Source organism: Heterodontus francisci, chromosome 4 (genome assembly GCF_036365525.1).
Source record: "Heterodontus francisci isolate sHetFra1 chromosome 4, sHetFra1.hap1, whole genome shotgun sequence".
NCBI lineage: Eukaryota > Metazoa > Chordata > Chondrichthyes > Heterodontiformes > Heterodontidae > Heterodontus > Heterodontus francisci.
This window is the reverse complement of record NC_090374.1, coordinates 105,341,532-105,364,861: the sequence shown is the minus strand read 5'-3', so window position 1 is coordinate 105,364,861 and position 23,330 is coordinate 105,341,532. Positions and strand designations below refer to the sequence as shown.

The following is a 23,330-nucleotide window of genomic DNA, read 5'->3' as shown; positions in this document are numbered from 1 at the left end:
AATCCATTTCGCACTGATGGCATATGAAGGGAGGGAATTCTGGACCTTAAGGCCCAGGAAGCTGAAGCGTGGCCACCAATGGTGAAGTGATAAAAACTGGAGATGTACAAGAGGCAGAATTAGAAGAGAGTTGAGAACTCAAAGTAAGTCTGGAGGAGATTACAGAGATAGGGAGGGGCAAAGTCATGGAGGGATTTGAAAACATGGGTGAAAATGTTAAAAGCAAGGCATTGTCAATTTAAGTTAGAAAGCACAGAGGTGGTGGGGGAGCAGGAATACTTGAATTAAGAAAATAAGAAAGAACTTATATTTATATAGCAACAATTGACTGCTTTAGAATTTATAAGTGCCAACTATCTTTATATACTGTGGTGAATACGCTCATGAAAGTTCTTTGCCGTGAAATTCAGCTCTATATTGCCTGGTTTTTTGGTGCTTCAAATGCCGTTTTGCCTCGAAAATGGTGTCCCGAGCACACATACTTCTGTTGTTGGCCATGCTGGACACCAATTTGGTGAGTGCATTGGCGCGCATATAGGGAGCATTCAACATAAGTATGCTGATTTGGCAGATCCTGACTTTAATCAGCATGTTTTGATGCCAGCACATGCAGATCTCGCCTCTAAGCTATCTTCTAAAGTATGCAAAGTATCAGTATCTGAGCAGGTGGTTGCGGGTGTGAGAGCGAGTGATGGTCTTTCTTCTTTTATCACTGTCTTCCTGTTCTTCTACCTTTCGCTTTTCCACCACTCCCTGGCTGGGTTGCAGTTCTTCAGCATCTGAAAGCAGAAAAAGCAAGAGTAGGGCTGTTGTGAGTGGAGTGGGCATGCCTACACCATCTGTTGCTTGTAAATCACAAGATTGTGGGATGAGGATGTAAAAAGGAGGACTAGCAATGAGTATACCATCATCTTCAACGGTTTCAGTCTTGTCTCTGGCCATGGCCTCAGTCATGGCTGCTTCAGTGATGGCAACACCATCTCTTCCATTGGAGTAAGGACATGCTGATGTGCCTGTCCCCTGCTGGTTAGCTGCTGCTGCTTCCAGTTATGAGCACCTTGTCCTGCAAGAGACAGGGAAGTGTCAGTGAATGTGGTGCAATGTGTTTGGGTGATGTACCTATCATGGTTGAATAGCTGGCAGTGTGTGCAAGTTGTGAAATGTTGGTGTGAGCTTTGCAGCAGTGGTAAATGTGTGAGGGTGAGGTGAAGCTATGAATGATGGATACAAGTCACGATTGATGGAGATTGTTAGTAGATGAGTGATAGGGAGGGGTAGTGAATTCAGCAGTTTCTAAGGCTACTGGTGTAGTTGGTGGCATATGGCATTTCAAGATATATTCTTGATCACTTGATCACTTTATCACTTGTGTGAGGTCATTAAACTTCCTGTGGCACTCCACAGCTGCTCAGCACTGCACTCCCGGCATTGACCATCATGAATACTTGCTCCTACTGCCTTCTCAGGGTTTGTCAGGAAGGCTTCATCATCTCCTGTGGATAGATGACATCTCTCCTCCTGTCCACCTCCCACAGCAAGGTCTCCAGCGCAGCGTCGGAAAGTATTGTAGTCTGCTCTCTGCCCTGTTGTCCCATTCCTGTGTCTTTCAACACATCAAAATCACTCTGAGAATAATTTGCAGCATCTGCTCCAAAGAGGACCTCCCCTTTAACAGGTGCACGCCAGCTTCAAGTAGGGCAGGCTAACCTGAACTCATGCTAGCCTCTCATGAATTTGCACCCCTGCTCAGGCGTGCACACGGCAATCTTTCAAATTAGCAGGTAAGGACTTGTGCTGTCTGCATTGAAAGCGAATTAATCGGTCACTCCGATCCCTGCACTCATTTTCAGGGGGGTGCCGAGTTTCATGGCTCTAATGTCTATTTACAATATTATTGAAACATTGCATGCAACTCTTATATAACAGGGACAAAATTTTGATAGTCTCTGAAAATGAATGTGGCGATCGCAATGGGCTATAAACCCACACCAATTCATTCTAATGCAGGCAGCACACAATCTTCCTGCTGCCTGCTCATTTACATGATTGTAGTGTGCAAGCACACTAAGCTCTATTGTGTGACTGCATGCCTAAGATGGGTGTGCAAAATCATGAGAGGCTAACACAAATTCAAGCTAGCCTGCACTACTTAAAACCGGCGTGCACCTCTAAAGGGAGGAGCATTCTGGCTGGAGCAGCTGTTTTCTAGAAATGAGTTTGACCTGGGAAAGACACAAAAATGGCAGAGAGTGGGCTCCAGGTTTCTCTGACACGGCACTGGAGGCCTTGGTGCAGGAGGCGAACAGGAGGAGAGAGGTCCTCTATCCACAGGCGGCCAGAAGGCCATGGGAGCAGATCGCCATCATGATCAATATCAGCAGTGTAGCCCCAAGGACAGAGATGCAGTGCTGCAAGAAATTAATGACCACACAGAAGTGGTCAAAGTCATTGTATGCATCTTCAAATACCCCACTGTAGACTTTGTTAAACAGGCAGATGTCCAGTCACCAAAATGAGGAAGCCAATGACAGTCTCTGATCCACAACTGTTTTATTGGCAATTCATAGTTCAGTCTAAACATCAGTTCCCACTCTTTCCTTCTGGACTAACTCTCTGTTCAGAGGCAACTCCCCACTGGGGCAAAAACCGAGCCCTTAAATACAAAACTATAATGAGCATCACCTGCTCTCTATTAACATTGAAATGAGTCCTGTTTAATTAAAGGGACCAGCATTTTCAATATTGTCAGACTTCACCAACTTTAAGTAACAATACAAATTTCCAAACGCTTCTACTGATTCAGTCACAGTAGAAATCGTTCAGCAACTAACTTGAAAGTAGTTGATGACCCCTTTAAATACCACTGGCAGGAGAGATCTTTCCTGCTGCTGAACACATGTTCAGCTGTGCGAAGTTAAGACAGGGCATTAGCTGGAGCGTTCAGGTCAAAAATGGCAGTGCTGGTGTCAAATCAGCATTACACACAGACTGATGCCATAATCTGCCTATTCTGCATACTTCCAGTGCACGTTCCCTGCACCCCTGCTAACAATCTACCCAAAAAGGTATCCAGCACGGCCTGCTTTGAATGTGTACACATGCGGTGCAGACACTTTTTTGGATCCAAAACAGCACCAATAGCATTGAAAATACAGGAATTACGCAACTGAATTTTGCTGCCAATATATTAATTTTACAGAACCATACTTACTTTCAATTTCTTTTATTTTCATCTCCCAAGGTATGCATGAAGTCTTAAAATTCTCAAAGTCTCTTTTAAATTTGATCCATTTCTGAAATGAATATGCAAATGATGGTTGACCTTTAATAGGCCTAAAAAAAGTATAAATGTATACACTTTAAAAACTAAACAATTCCTGTACAGATACAATGCTCAACAACCATTTTGAATAAAATGATTCAAAACAGGTTTTTCATATTAAAGATATAGTTTATAATGTATTTAAAGTAATTATGAATTAAGAACTGATTTATCATCCTGTAAATTTCTTTAATTGCTTCATCCTGTCTGCAGTTACAACAGTAATGGCAGCATGATGGCAAACTGCTTTGTTGCTCCAATGTGCTGTGCTATATTGTACCAAGGTATGGGTTTGTGCCATCACTTGCGCTCAGGCTCAAGCCATCAAGAGAAGCAGGAAGGGCACAGGAGACTGGACATGAAGCTACATTATTAGGGCACAGTACCATATTCTGCATTGGTTTATATGATACCTCACATGAGGATGCTTAATGTACGCCTTGGGTAGTCAAAGTATTCTATTCCCTTACACTGATGAGTGCAACAAAATCGAAATTTAAAAAAATGTTGTACTTATGATATGCAAGATTAAAAGTTGGCAAATTTTACCTTCACTTGGGGTGGTAATCTGCCATGGTAGCACACCTGCCCACTGCAGAACCCACCCGATCTTCATCCTATTAAAATTTTAAACAAACATGCAAGTGACATTTGCCCTCTTATTATCACGAAAATAAAAGTAGCCATGGTCTTGCAATTTTTTGCCCTGAGTTCTCTGAGACAGCGTTTTAGCAATCTTTGTCACGTTAAGCAGGCAGCACCACAATAGTGTACAAACAAGGTCACTGATGCCCTACTTAGATGGGTCACACAGTTTATTAAGTTTTTTTTATTCATTTATGGGATGTGGGCGTCACTGACTAGGCCAGCATTTATTGCCCATCCCTAATTGCCCTTGGGAAGGTGGTGGTGAGCTGACTTCTTGAACCGCTGCAGTCCATGTGAGGTAGGTACACCAACAGTGCTGTTCGTAAGGGAGTTCCAGGATTTTGACCCTGCGACAGTGAAGGAACAGCAATATAGTTCCAAGTCAGGATGATGTGTGGCTTGGAGGAGAACTTGGTGTTCCCATGCATCTGCTGCTCTTGTCCTTCGAGGAAGTAGACGTCGTGGGTTTGGAAGGTGCTGTCGAAGGAGCCTTGGTGAGTTGCTGCAATGAATCTTGTAGATGATACACACTGCTGCAACTGTGCATCAGTGGTGAAGAGAGTGAATGTTGAAGGTTGTGGATGGAGTGCCAATCTGCTTTGTCCAGGATGGTGTCGAGCTTCTTGATTGTTGTTGGAGCTGCACCCATCCAGGCAAGTGGAGAGTATTCCATCACACTCCTGACTTGTGCCTTGTAGATGGTGCACAGGCATTGGGGAGTCAGGAGATGACTTACTTGCCGCAGGATTCCTATCCTGTGACTTGCTGTTATATCCACAGTATTTATATGGCTACTCCAGTTCAGTTTCTGGTCAATGGCAGCCCTTAGGATGTTGATAGTGGGGGATTCAGCGATGGTAATGCCATTCAACTTCAAGGGGAGATGGTTAGATTGTCTCTTGTTTGAGATAGTCATTGCTTGGCACTTGTGTGGCATAAATGTTACTTGCCACTTCTCAGTCCAAGCCTGGATGTTATCCAGGTCTTGCTGCATCTGGACACAGGCTGCTTCAGTATCTGAGGAGTCACGTATGGTGCTGAACTTTGTGCAATCAGCGAACATCCCCACTTCTGACATTATGGTTGAAGGAAGGTCATTGATGAAGCAGCTGAAGATGGTTGGGCCTAAGACACTACCCTGAGGAACTCCTGCAGTGATGTCCTGGAGCTGAGATGATTGACCAACAACCACAACCATCTTCCTTTGTGCTACGTATGACTCCAACCAGTGGAATGTTTGATTCCCATTAATTCCAGTTTTGCTAGGACTCCTTGATGCCATACTCGGTCAAATGCTGCCTTAATGTCAAGGGTAGTCACTCTCATCTCACCTCTGCAGTTTAGCTCTTTTTTTCATGTTTGGACAAAGGCTGTAATGAGGTCAGGAACTGAGTGCCCTGGATGAACACAAACTGAGCGTCAGTAATCAGGTTATTGCTGAGCAAGCGCTGCTCAATAGCACAGTCAACACCTTCCATCACTTTGATGATGATTGAGAGTAGACTTATGGGGCGGTAATTGGCCAGGTTGAATTTGTTCTGCTTTTTGTGTACAGGACATAGGTGGGCAATTTTCCACATTGCCGGGTTGATGCTAGTGTTGTAGCTATACTGGAACAGTTTGGTTAGGGTTGCGGCTAGTTCTGGAGCACAAATCTTCAGTACTGTTGCCAGAATGTTGTCAGGGCCCATAGCCTTTGCAGTATCCAGTGCCTTCAGCCGTTTCTTGATATCATGTGGAGTGAATCGGATTGGTTGAAGACTGGCATCTGTGATACTGAAGACCTTAAGTGGAGGCCAAGATAGATCATTCAACAAGCACTTCTGGCTGAAGGTGGATGCAAATGCTTCAGCATTGTCTTTTGCACTGATGTGCTGGGCTCCCCCATTGTTGAGAATTGGGATATTTGTGGAGCCTCCTCCTGTTAGTTGTTTAATGGTCCACCACCATTCACGACTGGATGTGGCAGGACTGTAGAGCTTAGATCTGATCCGTTGGTTGTGGGATCGCTTAGCCCTGTCTATCGCATGCTGCTTCTGCTGTTTGGCACATAAGTAGTCCTGTGTTGTAGCTTCACCAGGTTGACACCTCATTTTTAGATATGCCTCGTGCTGTTCCTGGCATGCCCTCCTAGACTCTTCATTGAACCAGGTTGGTCCCCTGGCTTGATGGTAATGGTAGAGTGGGGGATATGCTGGTCCATGAGGCTACAGATTGTGGTTGAATACACTTCTGCTGCTGCTGATGCCCACAGCACCTGATGGATGCCCAGTTTTGAGCCGCTAGATCTGTTCAAAATCTATCCCATTTAGCACAGTTTGGGTTCCTCCACACAACACGGTGGTGGATACCCTCAGTGTGAAGACAGGACTTCATCTCCACAAGGACTATGCGGTGATCATTCCTACCAATACTGTCATGGACAGATGCATCTGCGACAGGTAGATTGGTGAGGACAAAGTCAAGTAGGTTTTTCCCTCTTGTTGGATCCCTCACCACCTGATCCTGTGAAACAAAGCATGGAAGGGAAGCAGGTTTGAAGGCAGGACTGGGAGCAAATCAGAGATTAGGGCATTGGGACGGCAGCCAGAGGCAAGTGAATACCGGCAGTGGCTACCCACCCAGCAGTGGCAAATAGCCAATAACGAGCAATTAAGGGTCTAATGAGGTGAATGGAGAGGACACCGCCAGGATCTTCCTGGCATTGGAGCAGACTCCCGCTGAGTGCTGAGACCGGCAGTTCCGTAGAACAGCCTCCCAGCGGCAGGCAAGATGGCCATTGGACCCAGAGGCTTCATGCTCCAATGATGGAACCAAGGGCATGGAAGGCTGTACACATTCTCCAGAGGCATTTTCCCTCCACTCTGATGGCCATACTGGCTTCATCCTTCTTTGTTTTTGAAATGTTATGCATGCTTCCAAGGGTGCCTCCGCTGATTGGGCCTGCAGCCTCAGGAACCTGCCTGCCATCCTTAATTAGACAGCAGATCCAGAGGCTGATAATTAGGAGGGCACATCGCAGAAGATCGTGCCGCAGTGCGCTCTGCGCATCCACGTGGGTTCAGGATCTGGAAATGGTCCTGACTTCTGAAAATAAACAATCACCAAAAGATTCCACCCAAAGGGAGCAAGCTGTCTAATTCAACAGATTAGTAAGTCTTTCCCAGGTGCAAGAAACAATTGACAGAACTCAAGGCACTGAAAGACCCAAATAACAACCCCTAAATTTCATGAATAGGAAATAAACATCCAACTAATATGTGATCCCAATTATTTTATCATGCGTGTTAATGCCTTCTATCCAGGAGGCTGTCATTGACACTTCTTTCATGTGCCAATCCACCACACCAGCATTGACGAGTCAGAACCATATATCAGGAAGGTTGCTTGGTGATTAAAGATATCCCCTGCACTCATAACTTATGACTCAAATCGGTCATCCACAGAAAATGGGATTACAAATGTGAGACTTATGGAACTAGAACAATTTAGTACAGCAGTTCACAAGTATTTTTAAGTCTCATTTTAGGCACCTGGATAAATATGGCAGAGCCCTGAAGTATTGCCCAATAGGAATCTCCAGAAACATCGTTACTTGTTGTGGTTCTGCATAATATCACCATGCAGAAAAGATTAGGCCTTCCTGAAGCCAAAGGAAATAATGTAGAAGGAGAAGGCCTCCAGCCAACAGGAGGGTGTAGAGGAAAGAGAGGAGCCACCAGCCTGCAGCCAGAGAAAGGAGGCAGTGAGTGTATTAAGCAAATAAAAATTGCAAAACCAAATAAATGTCCCCTCATTTGTAGCCAAAGGCCTTACAAAGAACTGCATTCTGTATATTACTTCCAGTGTGATTTGGACAGGTTGAGTTAGTGGGTAAACACATGGCAGATGTAGTATAATGTGGATAAATGTGAGGTTATCCACATTGGTGGCAAAAACAGAAAGGCAGATTATTATCTGAACAGCGATAGATTGGGAAAGGGGGAGGTGCAGCGAGACCTGGATGTCCTTGTGCACCAGTCACTGAAAGTAAGCATGCAGGTGTAGCAGGCAGTCAAGAAGGCAAATGGTATGTTGGCCTTCATAGCGAGAGGATTCGAATACAGGAGCAAGCATGTCTTGCTGCAATTATGCAAGGCCTTGGTGAGACCACATCTGGAGTATTGTGTGCAGTTTTGGTCTCCTTATCTGAGGAACGATGTTCTTGCTATAGAGGGAGTGCAGCGAGGGTTCACCAGATTGATTCCTGGGATGGCAGGACTGACGTATGAAGAGAGATTAGGTCGATTAGGCTTGTATTCGCTAGAGTTTTGAAGAATGAGAGGGGATCTCATAGAAACCTACAAAATCCGAACAGGACTGGACAGACTCGATGCAGGAAGGATGTTCCCGAAGGCGGGGGAGTCCAGGACCAGGGGTCTCAGTCTAAGGATAAGGGGTAAGCCATTTAGGACTGAGATGAGGAGGGATTTCTTCATCCAGAGAGTGGTGAACCTGTAGAATTCTATACCACTGAAAGCAGTTGAGGCCAAATCATTAAATTTATTCAAGAAAGAGTTAGATATAGTTCTTAAGGCTAAAGGGACCAAGGGATACGGGAAGAAAATGGGAACAGGGTACTGAGTTTGGATGATCAGCCATGATTGTATTGAATGGCAGTGCAGGCGAAAGGGCCGAGTGGCCTACTCCTGCTTCTATTTTCTACGGCCAGAATTTTACACCAACCCAGCAGGTCAGATGGTGGCGTGGGGGCAGCGTAAAATTGAGCGGCAGGCTCCGGGGGGCCTAACTGCCCCGATTCCGCCTCCGACCAAGTTTATGGAGGTCTGGCAGGGGGGCGGGGGGTGAGAAGCGGCCCGCCCACCCGCCCGAGGCCAATCAAGACCCTTAAGTGGCCACTTAACGGCCACTTAAGGGCCCTCGCCCGCCTCCACTGGTATTTTACCCGTGGCAAGCGGGTATGCCGGGGACATGAAAGGCCACTCAGCTATAGCTGCCGGCCTTTCCGCACTCCGGGGGACGGGAGGGGCCTGGCAATCGGGAGGGCCGCCTCCGCTTCCCAACCCAACCCCGGGATCCAAGACGTCCCCTTTCCCCCGAACGACCACCCTAGCCTCACCAAGGCATGACCAATTCCCCTGGTGAGGCAACCCAAACTTACCTTCAGTCCCGGCTCCTTGGTATCCTCCTCGGTCGGCTGGGCTGCAGTCCCAGCAGTGGCCACCGCTCCTGGTGGCGCTGCTGAGACTAAGAGCTGCCAGCCCGCTGATTGGTCGGCAGCTCACTGAGGCGGGACCTCCTCCCTCAAGTGGGTGGAAGTCCCGCCTCAGGCCAATTAAAGCCAGGGAATCCGTAAAATACGGGACAGATCCCCAGGCTGGGCAGAAGCGGGTTCAGCACCAACATTTACGTCGGAGTCCAGCTGCCGTCCGCCCACTGTAAAATTCCCGCCTTTGTTTCTATAATATAGAAGTCACATTCTCAAGTCATCAGCCAAGCTAAGTTGTAGCTATCGATTGAAGTGAACTCTGGAGTCCACGTGGACAAACATTATTTTGCTTTTCACAATAAAATTCACCAAAAGTTTCTAATAATTTCTTTCATCAAACTACAACTACTTCTTACCACTGTGTTTACCCTTCATGCCAACAACTTTACTTGTTCTAGCTCCTAATCTACTAATACTATTAGGTGCACCCTGAGTTATGAAAGTTTGTGAGGTTTCTGGCTGAGAAGATTTTTCTGGAGTCTTCACAAATTAAGGTAACTCTTGTCCAAGCGAAGCTGCTGCCCCCTAGTCAACCAATTCTGGTTACCATTCTCTTGTTAAGGGGAGCTAGGTACAGGTTTGGAGCTAACCATTGCAAAGGGCCTCAAGAAGCAGGAACACTGTTATCATTATGAGAGACAACAACATCTATTACAGCCCTTCACAGCCCATTGATGCAGGGCACAAGTGCAGATATGCTACTGTTTGGTATCAATGTGCAAAAAGCTTCATATATCATTTACAAAAGGTGTAAATACGGGTTAAAATAAAATGAATGTCAGATACTGACCTTCATCATCATCACTTTGTAGGCGTAAAATTTTCTACCTTTTCCCTTCCCCAGAGCGCCTTCATATTTCTCTATAAATGCCTGAGATTCCCTGAAAAATACAAGTTAAAACTGATTTAATAAGACAACAGCCGCTGAAAGATCATTTTACCAGTTCAGGAGAGTAGAATTATTCAGCCCTGAAATTCCACGGGGGTTCTCCTGATCTCCCACCATAACTCTGGCAGGAGACCAGGGGAACCACTGCAAAATTGCTTCATGTCTGTTATAAACCAAAATATTTTATTCACAAAATATTACGAGCAAGAGTTCCACTGCCTGGATGAACTGAGTTAACTGTTTTCAGTGTCTCTCAGTCAGTTTACTCGAGCATAAATGCTGAAGAAGAAAACACTGTCTGAATTAGTGTTCTTTGGCTTTGCAATGGAGCATCATGGATTGAATAAGGATAACTTAAAAATGTTATCTTGCCTTCACACATGGTCGTAGGAAGTACTCAATAAAAATGAGTTTAGTTCAAAGTGTAACTGGTGACATCTGCAAGCATCAGTGCTTTCTTCACACCATCATTTAAGTACTCTCAATACTGAACATTCCATTTTAAGTTTGTTCTTGATTAACTCAAATACTTGAATATAGTTGAACCTCTAATTTTTATGTCTTCTAATTTTTAATTTTTATGTCAAGGTATCCATAAAATTTGAACAAAAATTCACAAAATTTGCAGATGACACAAACTTGGAAGTATTGTGAAGTGTGAGGAGGTTAGTGAAAGACTTCAGGAGGTCATGAACAGGCTGGTCGAATGGGTGGGCAAGTGGTAGATGAAATTTATTGCAGAAAAGTATTAAGTGACACATTTTGGTAGAAAGAACAAAGAGAGGCAATATAACAGAAAGCACACAATTCAAAACGAGGTGCAGCAACAGAGAGACCTGGGGGTACATGTGCACACATCATTGAAAGTGGTAGGGCAGATTGAGAAAGTAGTTTAAAAGGCATATAGGATCCTGAGCTTTATAAATAGAGGCATAGAGTACAAAAGCACCCTGACATAAAATTATGGCCATTGTGCCCAATTGTGGGAAACACATTTTAGATAGGGTTTGCAAAGATTTGCAAGAATGATTTTAGGGTTGAGGGATTTTAGTTATGTGGATGTATTGGAGATGCTGGGGTTGGTCTCCTTAGAGATGAGAAGGTTGAGAGGAGATTTGACAGAGGTGTTCAAAAGCATGAGGGGTCTAGACAGAGTAGTTAACAAGAAACTATTCCTGTTGGCAGAAGGATCGAAAACCAGAGGACCAGATTTAAGGTGAATTGCAAAAATAGCAACTCAGAGAGTGGTTAGGATCTAGACTGGAATACCTGAGAGTGTGGTGGAGGCAGATTCAATTGTGGCTTTCAAAAGGGAATTGGATAAGCACCTAAAGAAAAAAAAAATGCAGGACTACAGGAAAGGATGGAGGAGTGGGACCAGCTGTGTTGCTCTTGCAGAAAGCCAGCATGGACATGACAGACCGAGTGGTGGCCTCCTGTGCAGTCTTCTTTGGCTTCCTTGTCTCGAGAGACAATGGGTAAGCGCCTGGAGGTGGTCAGTGGTTTGTGAAGCAGCGCCTGGAGTGCCTATAAAGGCCAATTCTAGAGTGACAGACTCTTCAATAGGTGCTGCAGAAAAAATTGGTTGTCGAGGCTGTTGCACAGTTGGCTCTCCCCTTGCGCTTCTGTCTTTTTTCCTGCCAACTGCTAAGTCTCTTCGACTCGCCACACTTTAGTCCCGCCTTTATAGTTGCCCGCCAGCTGTGGTGATCGCTGGCAACTGACTCCCACAACTTGTGATCAATGTCACAGGACTTCATGTCGCGTTTGCAGACGTCTTTAAAGCGGAGACATGGACGGCCGGTGGGTCTGATACCAGTGACGAGCTCGCTGTACAATGTGTCCTTGGGGATCCTGCCATCTTCCATGTGGCTCACATGGCCAAGCCATCTCAAGCACCGCTGGCTCAGTAGAGTGTATATGCTGGGGATGTTGGCCGCCTCGAGGACTTCTGTGTTGGAGATACGGTCCTGCCACCTGATGCCAAGGATTCTCCAGAGGCAGCGAAGATGGAATGAATCGAGACGTCTCTCTTGGCTGACATACGTTGTCCAAACCTCGCTGCCGTAGAGCAAGGTACTGAGGACACAGGCTTGACACACTCGGACTTTTGTGTTCCGTGTCAGTGCGCCATTTTCCCAAACTCTCTTGCCCAGTCTGGACATAGCAGTGAAAGCCTTTCCCATGTGCTTATTGATTTCTGCATCGAGAGACAGGTTACTGGTGATAGTTGAGCCTAGGTAGGTGAAATCTTGAACCACTTCCAGAGCGTGGTCGCCAATATTGATGGATGGAACATTTCTGACATCCTGTCCCATGATGTTCGTTTTCTTGAGGCTGATGGTTAGGCCAAATTCGTTGCAGGCAGCCGCAATCCTGTCGATGATCCTCTGCAGACACTGTTCAGTGTGAGATGTTAAAGCAGCAGCGTCAGCAAAGAAGAGTTCCCTGATGAGGAGCTTTCGTACTTTGGTCTTCGCTTTTAGGCAGGCAAGGTTGACCAACCTGCCACCTGATCTTGTGTGGAGGAAAATTCCTTCTTCTGAAGACTTGAACGCATGTGAGAGCAGCAGGAAGAAGAAGATCCCAAAAAGTGTGGGTGCGAGAACACAGCCCTGTTTCATGCCACTCAGGATAGGAAAGGGGTCTGATGAGGCGCCGCTATGCTGAATTGTGCCTTTCATATTGTCAGTGAATGAGGTGATGATACTTAGTAGCTTTGGAGGACATCTGATCTTTGCTAGTAGTCTGAAGAGACCACATCTGCTGACGAGGTCAAAGGCTTTGGTGAGATCAATGAAAACAACGTAGAGGGGCATCTGTTGTTTGCGGCATTTCTCCTGTAGCTGGTGAAGGGGGAACAGCATGTCAATGCTGGATCTCTCTGCTCGAAAGCCACACTGTGCCTCAGGGTAGACACACTCAGCCAGCTTCTGGAGCCTGTTTAAAGCGTCTTGAGTGAAGACTTTCCCCACTGTGCTGAGCAGGGAGATTCCACGGTAGTTGTTGCAGTCACCACGGTCACCCTTGTTCTTATAGAGGGTGATGATATTGGCATCGCGCATGTCCTGTGGTACTGCTCCCTTGTCCCAGCACAGGCAAAGCCGTTTGTAGAGTGCTGAAAGTATAGCAGGTTTGGCACTCTTGATGATTTCAGGGGTAATGCCGTCCTTCCCAGGGGTTTTTCCGCTGGCTAGAGAATCCATGGCATCACTGAGTTCCGATTTTGTTGGCTGTACGTCCAGCTCATCCTTGACTGGCAGAGACTGGGCTGCATTGAGGGTGGTCTCAGTGACAACATTTTCCCTGGAATACAGTTCTAGGTAGTGCTCCACCCAGCGGTCCATTTGCTTGCATTGGTCAGTGATTGTGTCCCCTGATTTAGATTTGAGGGAGGCGATCTTCTTGATGGTTGGCCCAAAAGCTCTCTTTATGCCATCATACATTCCTCTGATGTTTCCGGTGTCAGAGGCCAGCTGAATATAACTGCCTAGGTGTTGCCAGTAGTCATTTGCTGTGCGCCTGGCTGTTCTTTGTGCAGCACTTCTGGCTGCTTGAAGTGCTACGGATGTAGCTGTAACCTGTGCCGTAACCATTCAATAATTCTATGATTCTATGAAAAGAAGCCCAAATGTAGATGACTAATTAGTCTTACATATAATTTCACACCAATTAATCCTGTCCAGAAATAAAGTTAGTTCAGTGAACTGTAATGTGGCCTCCAAAGAGCTCAGTTAAAAATAGCTGATACAATGGGATTACTTCTGATTGCTGCTGAGAACCTTGAGCTGGACTGGACTCTGGACACACTCTGGTTTTTAAGACAAAAATAATTCTACTGTCATTTAAACACTGAAATGGCATGCAAACAGGCAAATTCAATCCCTTGAAGTCAAAACAAACTTTACACCATGAATGTGTCCCCAATGTCCTTGCCAACTAAATGAATCACCAGACAACAGTGTGAAGCTTTTCTTTTGAAAATTACTTTTATGTCATTGCACAAATATTAGCATACAAAGTTAATCATGTTTGTATGAAATGTCTTTGACTGCTATTTTAATTAATGCACTAGTCTGCAAAAAAAGCATTTATGTCTTAGTTAAACTAAAATAATGGACAAAGGAATTGTACACATATTAATTATTTGTACCCTAATATTCGCAAAGGGTAATTTCAAGATACATTTCTTGAAAAATATGCGCTGATGCTATAAAATATCCATGATGCAATGGTCTGGCTAAATGGAGTGTTGAATCTTTGGGAGAGATCATATTGATAGCACTGATTTTGTTGTGGACTGTATTTTTTTTGAATGAACACGGATTGTTGGATCTCAAATTCTTTAAAAGGTGAATTTAACATGGCATGTAGATTATTTAAGGACGAAGAGGATTCTAAAAGATTATGCAGAAATTGCAAATCAATTACTTTAGCTTTGCAAGTTTCCTTTTCATACGCCAAGCTTTGGTCCTTATGATTGCTACTAGCTTCTTCTTTTCTTCAACTTCTTCCAAAACCTTGGCAAGTTCTCCCTCTGACAAAGAATCTTCACTGTCTGATGAATCTGATGATGAGCTGCAACAAAATTAGAGGAAAAAGTGTAACAGTTGGATACAGCTCAGGACAATTATTGGGATAGATCTTCACCTTTACTACCTGGGTGTTAAGCATCGCCAGGGTGGGCTGCAGAAAGAAAACTCTGGCTGGGAGGATTGCATGCTTCTCACAGAAGCTGCCGGATTATCTTTCCATTCATTTAAACAAGCCAAAACTTATTAAAAAAAAACCTTGCCCATTGCTGACACTCATAAAATCTAACTAAAGGTTTGGTTAAATGGGTGTACAAATTTGGCATAATATTAGCTGAAAAGAATGTGGTCAGATTTTATATATATTATTGTCTAAACAATATTGCACAAAGTTTTATTTAGTAATTAATTAAATATTTTATAATTGGTTAGGCTATGATGCTTATTGCTAACACAGGGCAGGATTTTGTGTTTTGAGTCGGGACCCCAATGTGGGAATCAAACACAGTCACCTGACATTGATTTTTGCCTGGATTGTCCAATTAGTGGCCAAGAAAGACAGTGTGTGGGTTCTCAAAGCTAGACAGTCTAAGGCCAGAAGGAGCTGCAGCCTGCCATTGCAGGTAAGAGAGAGGCCACCGCCATCTTGAGGCACCCTCTCAGTGCTTATAAAACTTTTGAAGTAAAAAGTAACCACTGCTGCCAGACCACCACTACAGAGGGGAAACTCCTCCACAGGGCAGCTGGCAGCTGCAGCTGTATTCAGGTAGGCGAAGGCTCCTCAAAATCCTCCTGGAGTGCTAGCCCCCTGATCTACCACTGGGAGGCTGGCTCCCAGCAATTACTATGCCCCTGGCACCATGGCGGGGGGCCTGAAGGTCGACTGGAAAATTGGTCTTAATTAGCATCTTAATGACCTAAACAAGCTATCTGCCGCTTATGGGTGGGTAGCGTTCTGCCCCTGATCTGGCTTCCAGGAAAATGGCTCAGGGACAGGATGGTGCTGAAAAACTGGCACACCAGCCGACGGAGCAAAATTACATGCCTGCCCACCTCCGTTCCTGTCCACATAGGGGAGAAAATCCTGCCCAGGGAATCATCCAGCTTTCTAGCAACAGGCAGGACAGGGTAATTTCACCTCTCATTAGCTTCCCACAAAACAAGTCGGACAACAAATATCAATGCAAAAGTGCCAGTGAAAAACGGAGAGTAATATTTATGGTACTGCTGTACTGCTAAAAGTAGCGCTGTCTCAGAGAGGAGCAGTTTAATTTTAAAAAATGTCAACACTACTGCCTCAAGAAACCCCTTGAAGTGATTTTTCTTCTGTGCAGTTGTCGGGAAACAACTGCTAGTGGCAAATATAAATGGGTACTACCAACTTTGCTAGATGCTGAAGCCAACAATTTTTCTCAATGCAGGCATGCTAAACTCTCAACCCACTTATATAAGACAGTGGTGTAGAATTGCTTTCCTGGCTGCACTAACTAACCCTTATCCTTGTAAAAGGTCAATTCATAGAAAATAAAAGTCACAAATGTGACAGTTTAAAACCTGGCCTTAGCTCAGTAGTAGCACTTGGACTTCTAAGTCAGAAGGTTCTCAGAAGCCCCACTCCAGACACTTGAATACATAATCTTGGTTGACAATTCAGTGGATGTGCTACACTGTCAAAAGTGCCATCTTTTCATGAAACATTGAACTGAGGCCCGTGTGCCCTCTCGGGTAAATGTAGAAGTTCCCTTACCTTATTTGAAGAAGAGCAGGAGCATGGAGCTGATGTCCTGGCCAATTTTATTCCTCAACCAATATAATTAAAAACTTGTCATGCATCTCATTGATATTTGTGGGAGTTTGATGTGTACGAATTGACTATTTGACCCCCTACATAACAACAGTGAATATACTTCAAAAATTGGCTGTGAAGTGCTTTGAGATGTCCTGAGGTCATGAAATGTGCTATATAAATGAAAGTCCTTTCCTTTCCTTTAAAACACTGAACATCCTAAGGTTAAATTATTTAAATAACATTTTCCCCCTCATATTGCACCAGGCAGTTCTGCTGTGGTGGTCTGTCTTTGTTCAAATGCTTTGGAATATTGCACAATTCAACTGAACAATGTGTGCTGAAAATAAGTAAAATTCTTTCATTGATTAAATATATGCTGCATATGTTGGATATCTGAAATAAAAATAGAAAATGATGAAAGCTCACTAATTCTGTCAGCATTTGAAAAGAGAACATAGCTGAATGTTCTAAGATCCTTAATCAGATTACAAAGTGTTAAGGAAAAGTTACACTCAAAACACCTGTTACTGACAGACCTGCAGTGTATGTCCAACATTTTTTTTAAATTTAATATTCTTTAAAAGTGTACTCTTTTCTATAAGTCTTGTGATGAATACAAATCACCCTCAGCCCCTTAAGGGTGCCTCTGCGTAAAAAAAACACCTCTTTGGGATCATCGTAACATGTGGACAGGAAGGAAAATAGGGGATTTTTTTTGCATTCTCTGATGTTGGAAATCTCCTGGGCTTTACTCATTGACTCCTTATAATCATAATTGTGCACTTAATGCAAAGCACAAAATGTGACAGCTAGTTCTCCTTCTCTCTTCTTTCTCCACTCCCTTATCCAAAGGTAGAATATACTTCTCATTCAATTAAATGCTCAGTCCATGTTCCATGCATTGTGTGATGGGAGATTTCAAAGTAGCAGTGCCCTTCTGTAAGTATACAGAACAAAAAACATACAGCTCTGTGTCTTAACAAATACATTATAGTCAGTTAGCTTTTACCTCTTTGTCTTACATTCAAGTGCTTCTTTTGCACCAATGCAATTTCTACTGTAATGCATGGGCAATGTCCACACACAGTAAACAGCAGCCAAATACCTGGAGGATTTGCCTTTCTTCTTCTTGTGCTGCCCGTTGCCCTTTTCACCCTTCTTGTCACCTTTTTTGTTTGCTTGTTTCTCCTTTTTATTATTTTCATCCTTCTGTTTTTTGTTTGTATTGTTTCTATTATTTCTATTATTATGTGCTGGGTTCTTTTTCATTTTCTTATTTTTTCCTTCTGGTTCACTGTCATCACTTTCCTCTACTTTACTATTCTTCTTGTTTTTTGTTTTTATCCTGGAATTTTTAGCTACTTTGCTTTCTTCTTCACTTTCTTCACTTTCATCATCTTGATTGTTCTTGTCGTTCTTTTTTGTCCCATTCTGAACTGGGGGTCTCCTCCTGTTGTTCCTTTGTTTGGGTTTAGCATCTTCTTCTGAACTATCCTCTTCATCCTTCGACACTTTCGAAGGTTTTCTACTATTTTGTTGCTTCCCATTCTTCCCTGGTTGCTTCACATCCTTTTTCTTCTCTGCATTGACAGAAGAATTACATTAAAATCTGAAAATTTTGTAACTCTTCTGATGACTCAAATAGCTGAATAGCTGAGCAATATAGACCAGAAAGTCCCAAACTTGATTTCTATCGGGGCTGCAATAATTGGTTTCAGTCAAGGTGTCAGGATGGATGCTACAATTGACCTCAATGTTCCTGGGATAGAGAAAGGAAAGTCAACCAGGGTTCCCTCTTCTGATTGCAATCCAGCTTTACGTGCTAGAACTTATGAGCATGTAGATCTCAGGTGAGGGCAGGATCAGGCTTCACTGTCATGTGGTCCATAGTGGAACAACACAGTGTCTAGGTTTACTGATGGTGTAAAGCTCCTTGGGCAAGATGCCTAATCACTCACAGAACCAAACCCCAGCAAGAGTCGACATTTTCAGGAGAGGGAGAGATCATAAAAGGGGAGAATAATTGACCCAAAGGAAGTTACTGTAAACATTCAATATATTTATTGAATAGAATAGAAGTTGCACCTCCATGTTAAAGTATACAAGAATTCATAATGCAGGAGATTTTATTGTAAGTATGGTGTAAAAAATTTCAAAAACTCATTTTATGATTCACATCCAAAGCATGGTTCAGGTAAATGTGATGGATTTGAATAAAGATCATTTAGCTCTGAGTGTTAATTTTGGACTGTCAAGTATAAAGGATTTTAGGCAGTCTTCTATCTGAAGGAACATACCTTTACCCCCCAGACATATTATATGGCAATGCATTGTAACAAAGAAACAAATCACATTTATACAGCATCTTTCATAACTTCAGAGCATTCCAAAGCTCTTCAAAGCCAATAAAGTAATTTTTAAGTGTAGTCATTGTTGCAATGTAGGGTAATGAGACAATGAATTTGTGCACAAGTTAAATAACCAGATAGTCAGTTTTAGTGATGTCGGTTGAAGGATACATGTTGGGCAGGGCACTGTGAGAACTCCCTTTCTCTTCATCAAATAGTTCTGCAGGAGAGCAGATTTGGCCTCAGTTTAACAGCTCCTCCAAAGCCAGCACCCTCTCACTAAAACATTGAAGTGTCAGCCTAGAATGTGTACTGAAGTCCCTGGACTGCAGCTCGATCCACAACCTTCTGACTGAGAGGCAAAAGTACTAACATTGAGCCAAAGCTGACACCTTTATACCTAGGGTTAATAGGATTCACTGTTTCAATGTTTGAGCAAAGATATGTTTTAGAATGCTTTATTTGGTATAATTATTTTACATGGTTAGCTTTTAGCAGGCATATTGTTGGTGAGCTCTATAAACAGGCCAATGACAATTTTTCAAAGAAGTAATTATGTTTATCTTACCATCATCATCATCATCTTCCTCTTCCTCTGTCTCAGTCATTTCATCAGCATCTATCTGAATTCCAACTGCAAATAAGAATTTGATTTTATTTTGAGATGCTGTTTTCATTTATTGCTTTGGACATTATACAAAACCATAAGGTAACTAGAAGTTTGCTTTATTTTTAACACATTTCCACTATTTTGTATCCATATAAAGAGCAAAGTAGGGCCTAGCTAAACTTTTGCAACCCTGAGACTGGAAATTGGGTTTGTTTGTGCCACCAATGCAGGCACATAGCACAGAAAGAATAGAAATTCTGGAATTTCAACCCTGTGCCAGTTCTGCTATAGGGCCACCATGTTTCATGCTGGACTTGCTCCAGGGAAGCAAGAAGCTTGTGATTCCCCATTGCATGAGCTTCAGTAAAATATAAACTGAGAGGGGCGGGGGCAAAGTGGGGGAGGGGGAGGTGGTTAAATTCCACATGCCTTCCCAGAAATTGTACTACTTTGTGCTATTTGCACATTCTGTAATGCCTAAAAATGTGCAGCAGAGGGCAGGTCTACTGGTGCAGCACCCCCAGAACCTCTTAAAGATGTGCTTATTCTCTCCATATACAACTTTGACAATCTTTTTGTGTGGTACTTATTGTGCCAGGTGCCAATGGTGAAGCAATTAAAATCAGGGATGCTAAAGAGGCCAGAACTGGGAAGAGTGCAGTGATCTCAAAGACTTGTAAGGCTGGAGGAGATAACAGACATAGGAAGGGTGAAGACTTGGAGGGATTTGAAAACAAGGATGAGGATTTTAAAATTTTTGGATGAGGAACTAGTGAAGGTGAGCTGATACAGGGGTGACAGGATAATGAGATTTGGCACAAGTTAAGCCACGGACAGCAGAGTTTTAGATCAGCAAGTTTAATTAGGGTGGAAGATGAGAGGCAGGCCAGGAGAGGATTGGTATAGTCTCGAGGTAACAAAGGCATAGATGAGGGTTTCAGCAGCAGATGAGCTGAGGCAGGATCAGAGTTGAGCGATGTTATGGAAGTAGGCAGTCTTGGTGATGATGGGGATATGCGATCAGAAATTCATCTTGGGGTCAACACCAAGATTGCGAATGATCATGCTCAGCTTCAGACAATTGCCAGGATGGAGGTTGTGGACAGGGAACCTAGTTTGTGGCATGACCAATACTTACCAATATTTAATTCTTGCCATCTCACTCAGATCTGCTACTCATATCTTACTATCACTCAAGAGGCAATCTGTGATAATTTCCTTGTATTGCTGTCTGCCCATATTCCCCTTTCCCTTCCCAACCCCACTTCTTTCTGTGTCTGGCCCTGGGGGAAAAAAACTCTCCATCAGGTCACTTACCACTGCAGTTTCAAATGTCTTACTATCTAGCCTTTGGCCTACAATTCAGTATGACATTTCTGCAGCTATCCATTTGCTAAATTAAACCCTCTCCACCACTTTAAATTCTCTTATTCCCATTAGAACTATTACTGTCCCTCACCATAATCGATCTCCTTCACCTTTGCTTCCTCAAGTCCAAGGGATGCAGATTTGAACATCTTTGGTGAACAATTGGTTCACCCATTCATCCATCACCAGATCAGGTTAAACCATTTAAAGCATATTCAGGTTATGCTCTCCATCACTAAAACTGTTCATTATTTAAAGATCATCCAGGAATGGAATAATGATCCCTGCCTTCTCTTCACCACAGATTGTCTTCTTAAAACACCCTCCTCTGCCTCTTCCAACCTCACCTTCCACAATAAGCGCAAAGAGCTTAAGGACTTTTCAGTCACCAACATCAAGAGTATCTGTTCTGCTGCCTCTACTACTTCCTTCCCCTCCTCAGCCCTTCAGACCAAATTTCCCCAAATGTTTCCCACTGCCCTAGCCCTGAAATCACATCTTTCTCTATAAATTTGACCACTCCTAAATCACAACTCCTAAGCATGAAAAACAAAAGGTACAAATGTCAGGGAGAAACACATATTCTTGAGTGCTGCCAGTGCCCGAATATATTGAAAATACTATTACAAGTTAACTAATCAATCTTAAGATAAAAAAAAACAGAAATAGGTTTTGTAATAAATGACATTATTACTAAATTCTGTAGTTAGCAACAACTATAGAATATTCACTCTTTGTGAACATACATGATTGAATTCACTTTTCACAACCATGAAAATCTTTTTATATTAGAAAATGCAAACCTCGGACATCTGGAATAGTAGGCAATCATAGAATCAAAGAAGGTGGCCAATCAGCCCATCGTGTCTGTGACAGCTCTTTGGTAAAGCTATCCAATTAGTCCTACTCTCCTATTCTTTCCCACAGCCCTGCATTTTTTTTCTTCCAAGTATCTATTCAATTACCTTTTTGAATACGCTTCCATCACTCTTTCAGGCAGTGCACTGCAGAAATTAACCACTCACAGTGTAAAACAAATGTCCTCATCTCTTTTCTCTTTCTTTTGCCAGTCACTTTAAATCTGTGTCCTCTGGTTACCAAGTCTTCTGCCATTGGAAGCATTTTTTTCGTTATTTACTCTATCAAAACCATTCTTGTTTTTGAGCACCTCTATCAAATTTCCTTTTAACTTTCTCTGCAATACGGAGAATAACCCCTGCTTCCCTAGTCTCTCCACATAAATGAAGTCCCTCATCCGTGCTGCCATTCTAGTAATTCTCTTCTACACTCTTTTGAAGGCCTTGAAATCCTTCCTAAAGAGTGGTGCCAGAACTGAACATAATACCCCATCAAAGGCCTATTGAGTGTTTTATAAAGGTTTAGCGTTACTTACTTGCTTTTGTACTCTGTCTCTATTAATAAAGCTAAGGATCCCGTAGATTTTTTTCAGCCTTCTCAATTTGTCCTGTCACCTTCAAATATTTGTGTACATACACCCCAGCTTCCCTCCACAACACCCTGGTCCACTCCTCCATTACCCCCAACACCTCGTCCCCTTCCCACCGCACCTTCCCATGCAATTTCAGGAAGTGTAACACCTGTCCTTTTACCTCCTCTCTCATCACTATCCAAGGCCCCAAACACTTGTTTGGGTGAAGCAGGTGAAGCAGCGATTTACTTGTACTTCTTTCAAGTTACTATACTGTATTTGCTGCTCACAATGTGGTCTCCTCTACACTGGAGAGACCAAACGCAGATTGGGTGATCACTTTGCGGAACACCTCCGCAACACCACCACCACCGCGCCCCCCCCCCCCCCCCCACCGCTCTCATGCCCACATATCTGTCCTGGGTTTGCTGCAGTGTTCCAGTGAACATCAACGCAAGCTCGAGGAACAGCATTTCATTTACTGATTAGGCACGCTACAGCCTGCCAGACTAACCATTGAGTTCAATAATTTCAGAGCATGACAGGCTCCCCTTTTTATTTTGTTATTTTTTCTTTTCTTTTGTTTACTTTATTTTAATTTGTTTCATCATTCATTTTTTTTTTACCATTTGCCTACCCACTTTTTTTCATGTTTGTGCTTTGGCCCAGGGCTGTTCATTTTTCTGTCAATTAACACTCTCTTTGTCTTTCAGCACACCATTAACATATTGTTTGCCTTTGCTCCATAACCTTCTAGTCAGTTATTCTCTGTGACCCTCTGTCCTATCAACACCTTGCCTTTTGTTATCTCTTGCCCCACCCCCACTTTATTTGCTTAAAACCTATTACATTTCTAACCTTTGCCAGTTCTGATGAAGGGTCACTGACCTGAAACGTTAACTCTGCTTCCCTCTCCACAGATGCTGCCAGACCTGCTGAGTATTTCCAGCATTTCTTGTTTTTACCCCACGTCTCTGTTCCTACACCCCTCTTTAAAATGGTATCATTTAGTTTCTCTTGCCTATTCTCATTCTTCCTATTAAAATATATCACTTGGAGGCCAAAGAAGAAGAATGTTGAATCCGCACAGCCACTGTTCCTTTAAACGTACAGGTTTAAATTTTGC

At 43.4% G+C, this 23,330-nt stretch overlaps 1 protein-coding gene across 1 annotated transcript in view; it reads right to left on the bottom strand.

Moving 5' to 3' along the window:
* The window catches only part of LOC137368698 (transmembrane channel-like protein 2-A), a 109,684-nt gene that overhangs the window by 86,051 nt on the left and 303 nt on the right, over nucleotides 1-23,330 (bottom strand). The window contains exons 2-6 of the mRNA XM_068028858.1: nucleotides 19,366-19,431; nucleotides 17,555-18,029; nucleotides 14,560-14,706; nucleotides 10,030-10,120; nucleotides 3,212-3,293 (exon numbers count right to left, since the gene is read on the bottom strand). Coding sequence (XP_067884959.1) covers nucleotides 3,212-3,293; nucleotides 10,030-10,120; nucleotides 14,560-14,706; nucleotides 17,555-18,029; nucleotides 19,366-19,431 — 861 coding nt within the window. The remainder of the gene's footprint in view (nucleotides 1-3,211; nucleotides 3,294-10,029; nucleotides 10,121-14,559; nucleotides 14,707-17,554; nucleotides 18,030-19,365; nucleotides 19,432-23,330) is intronic.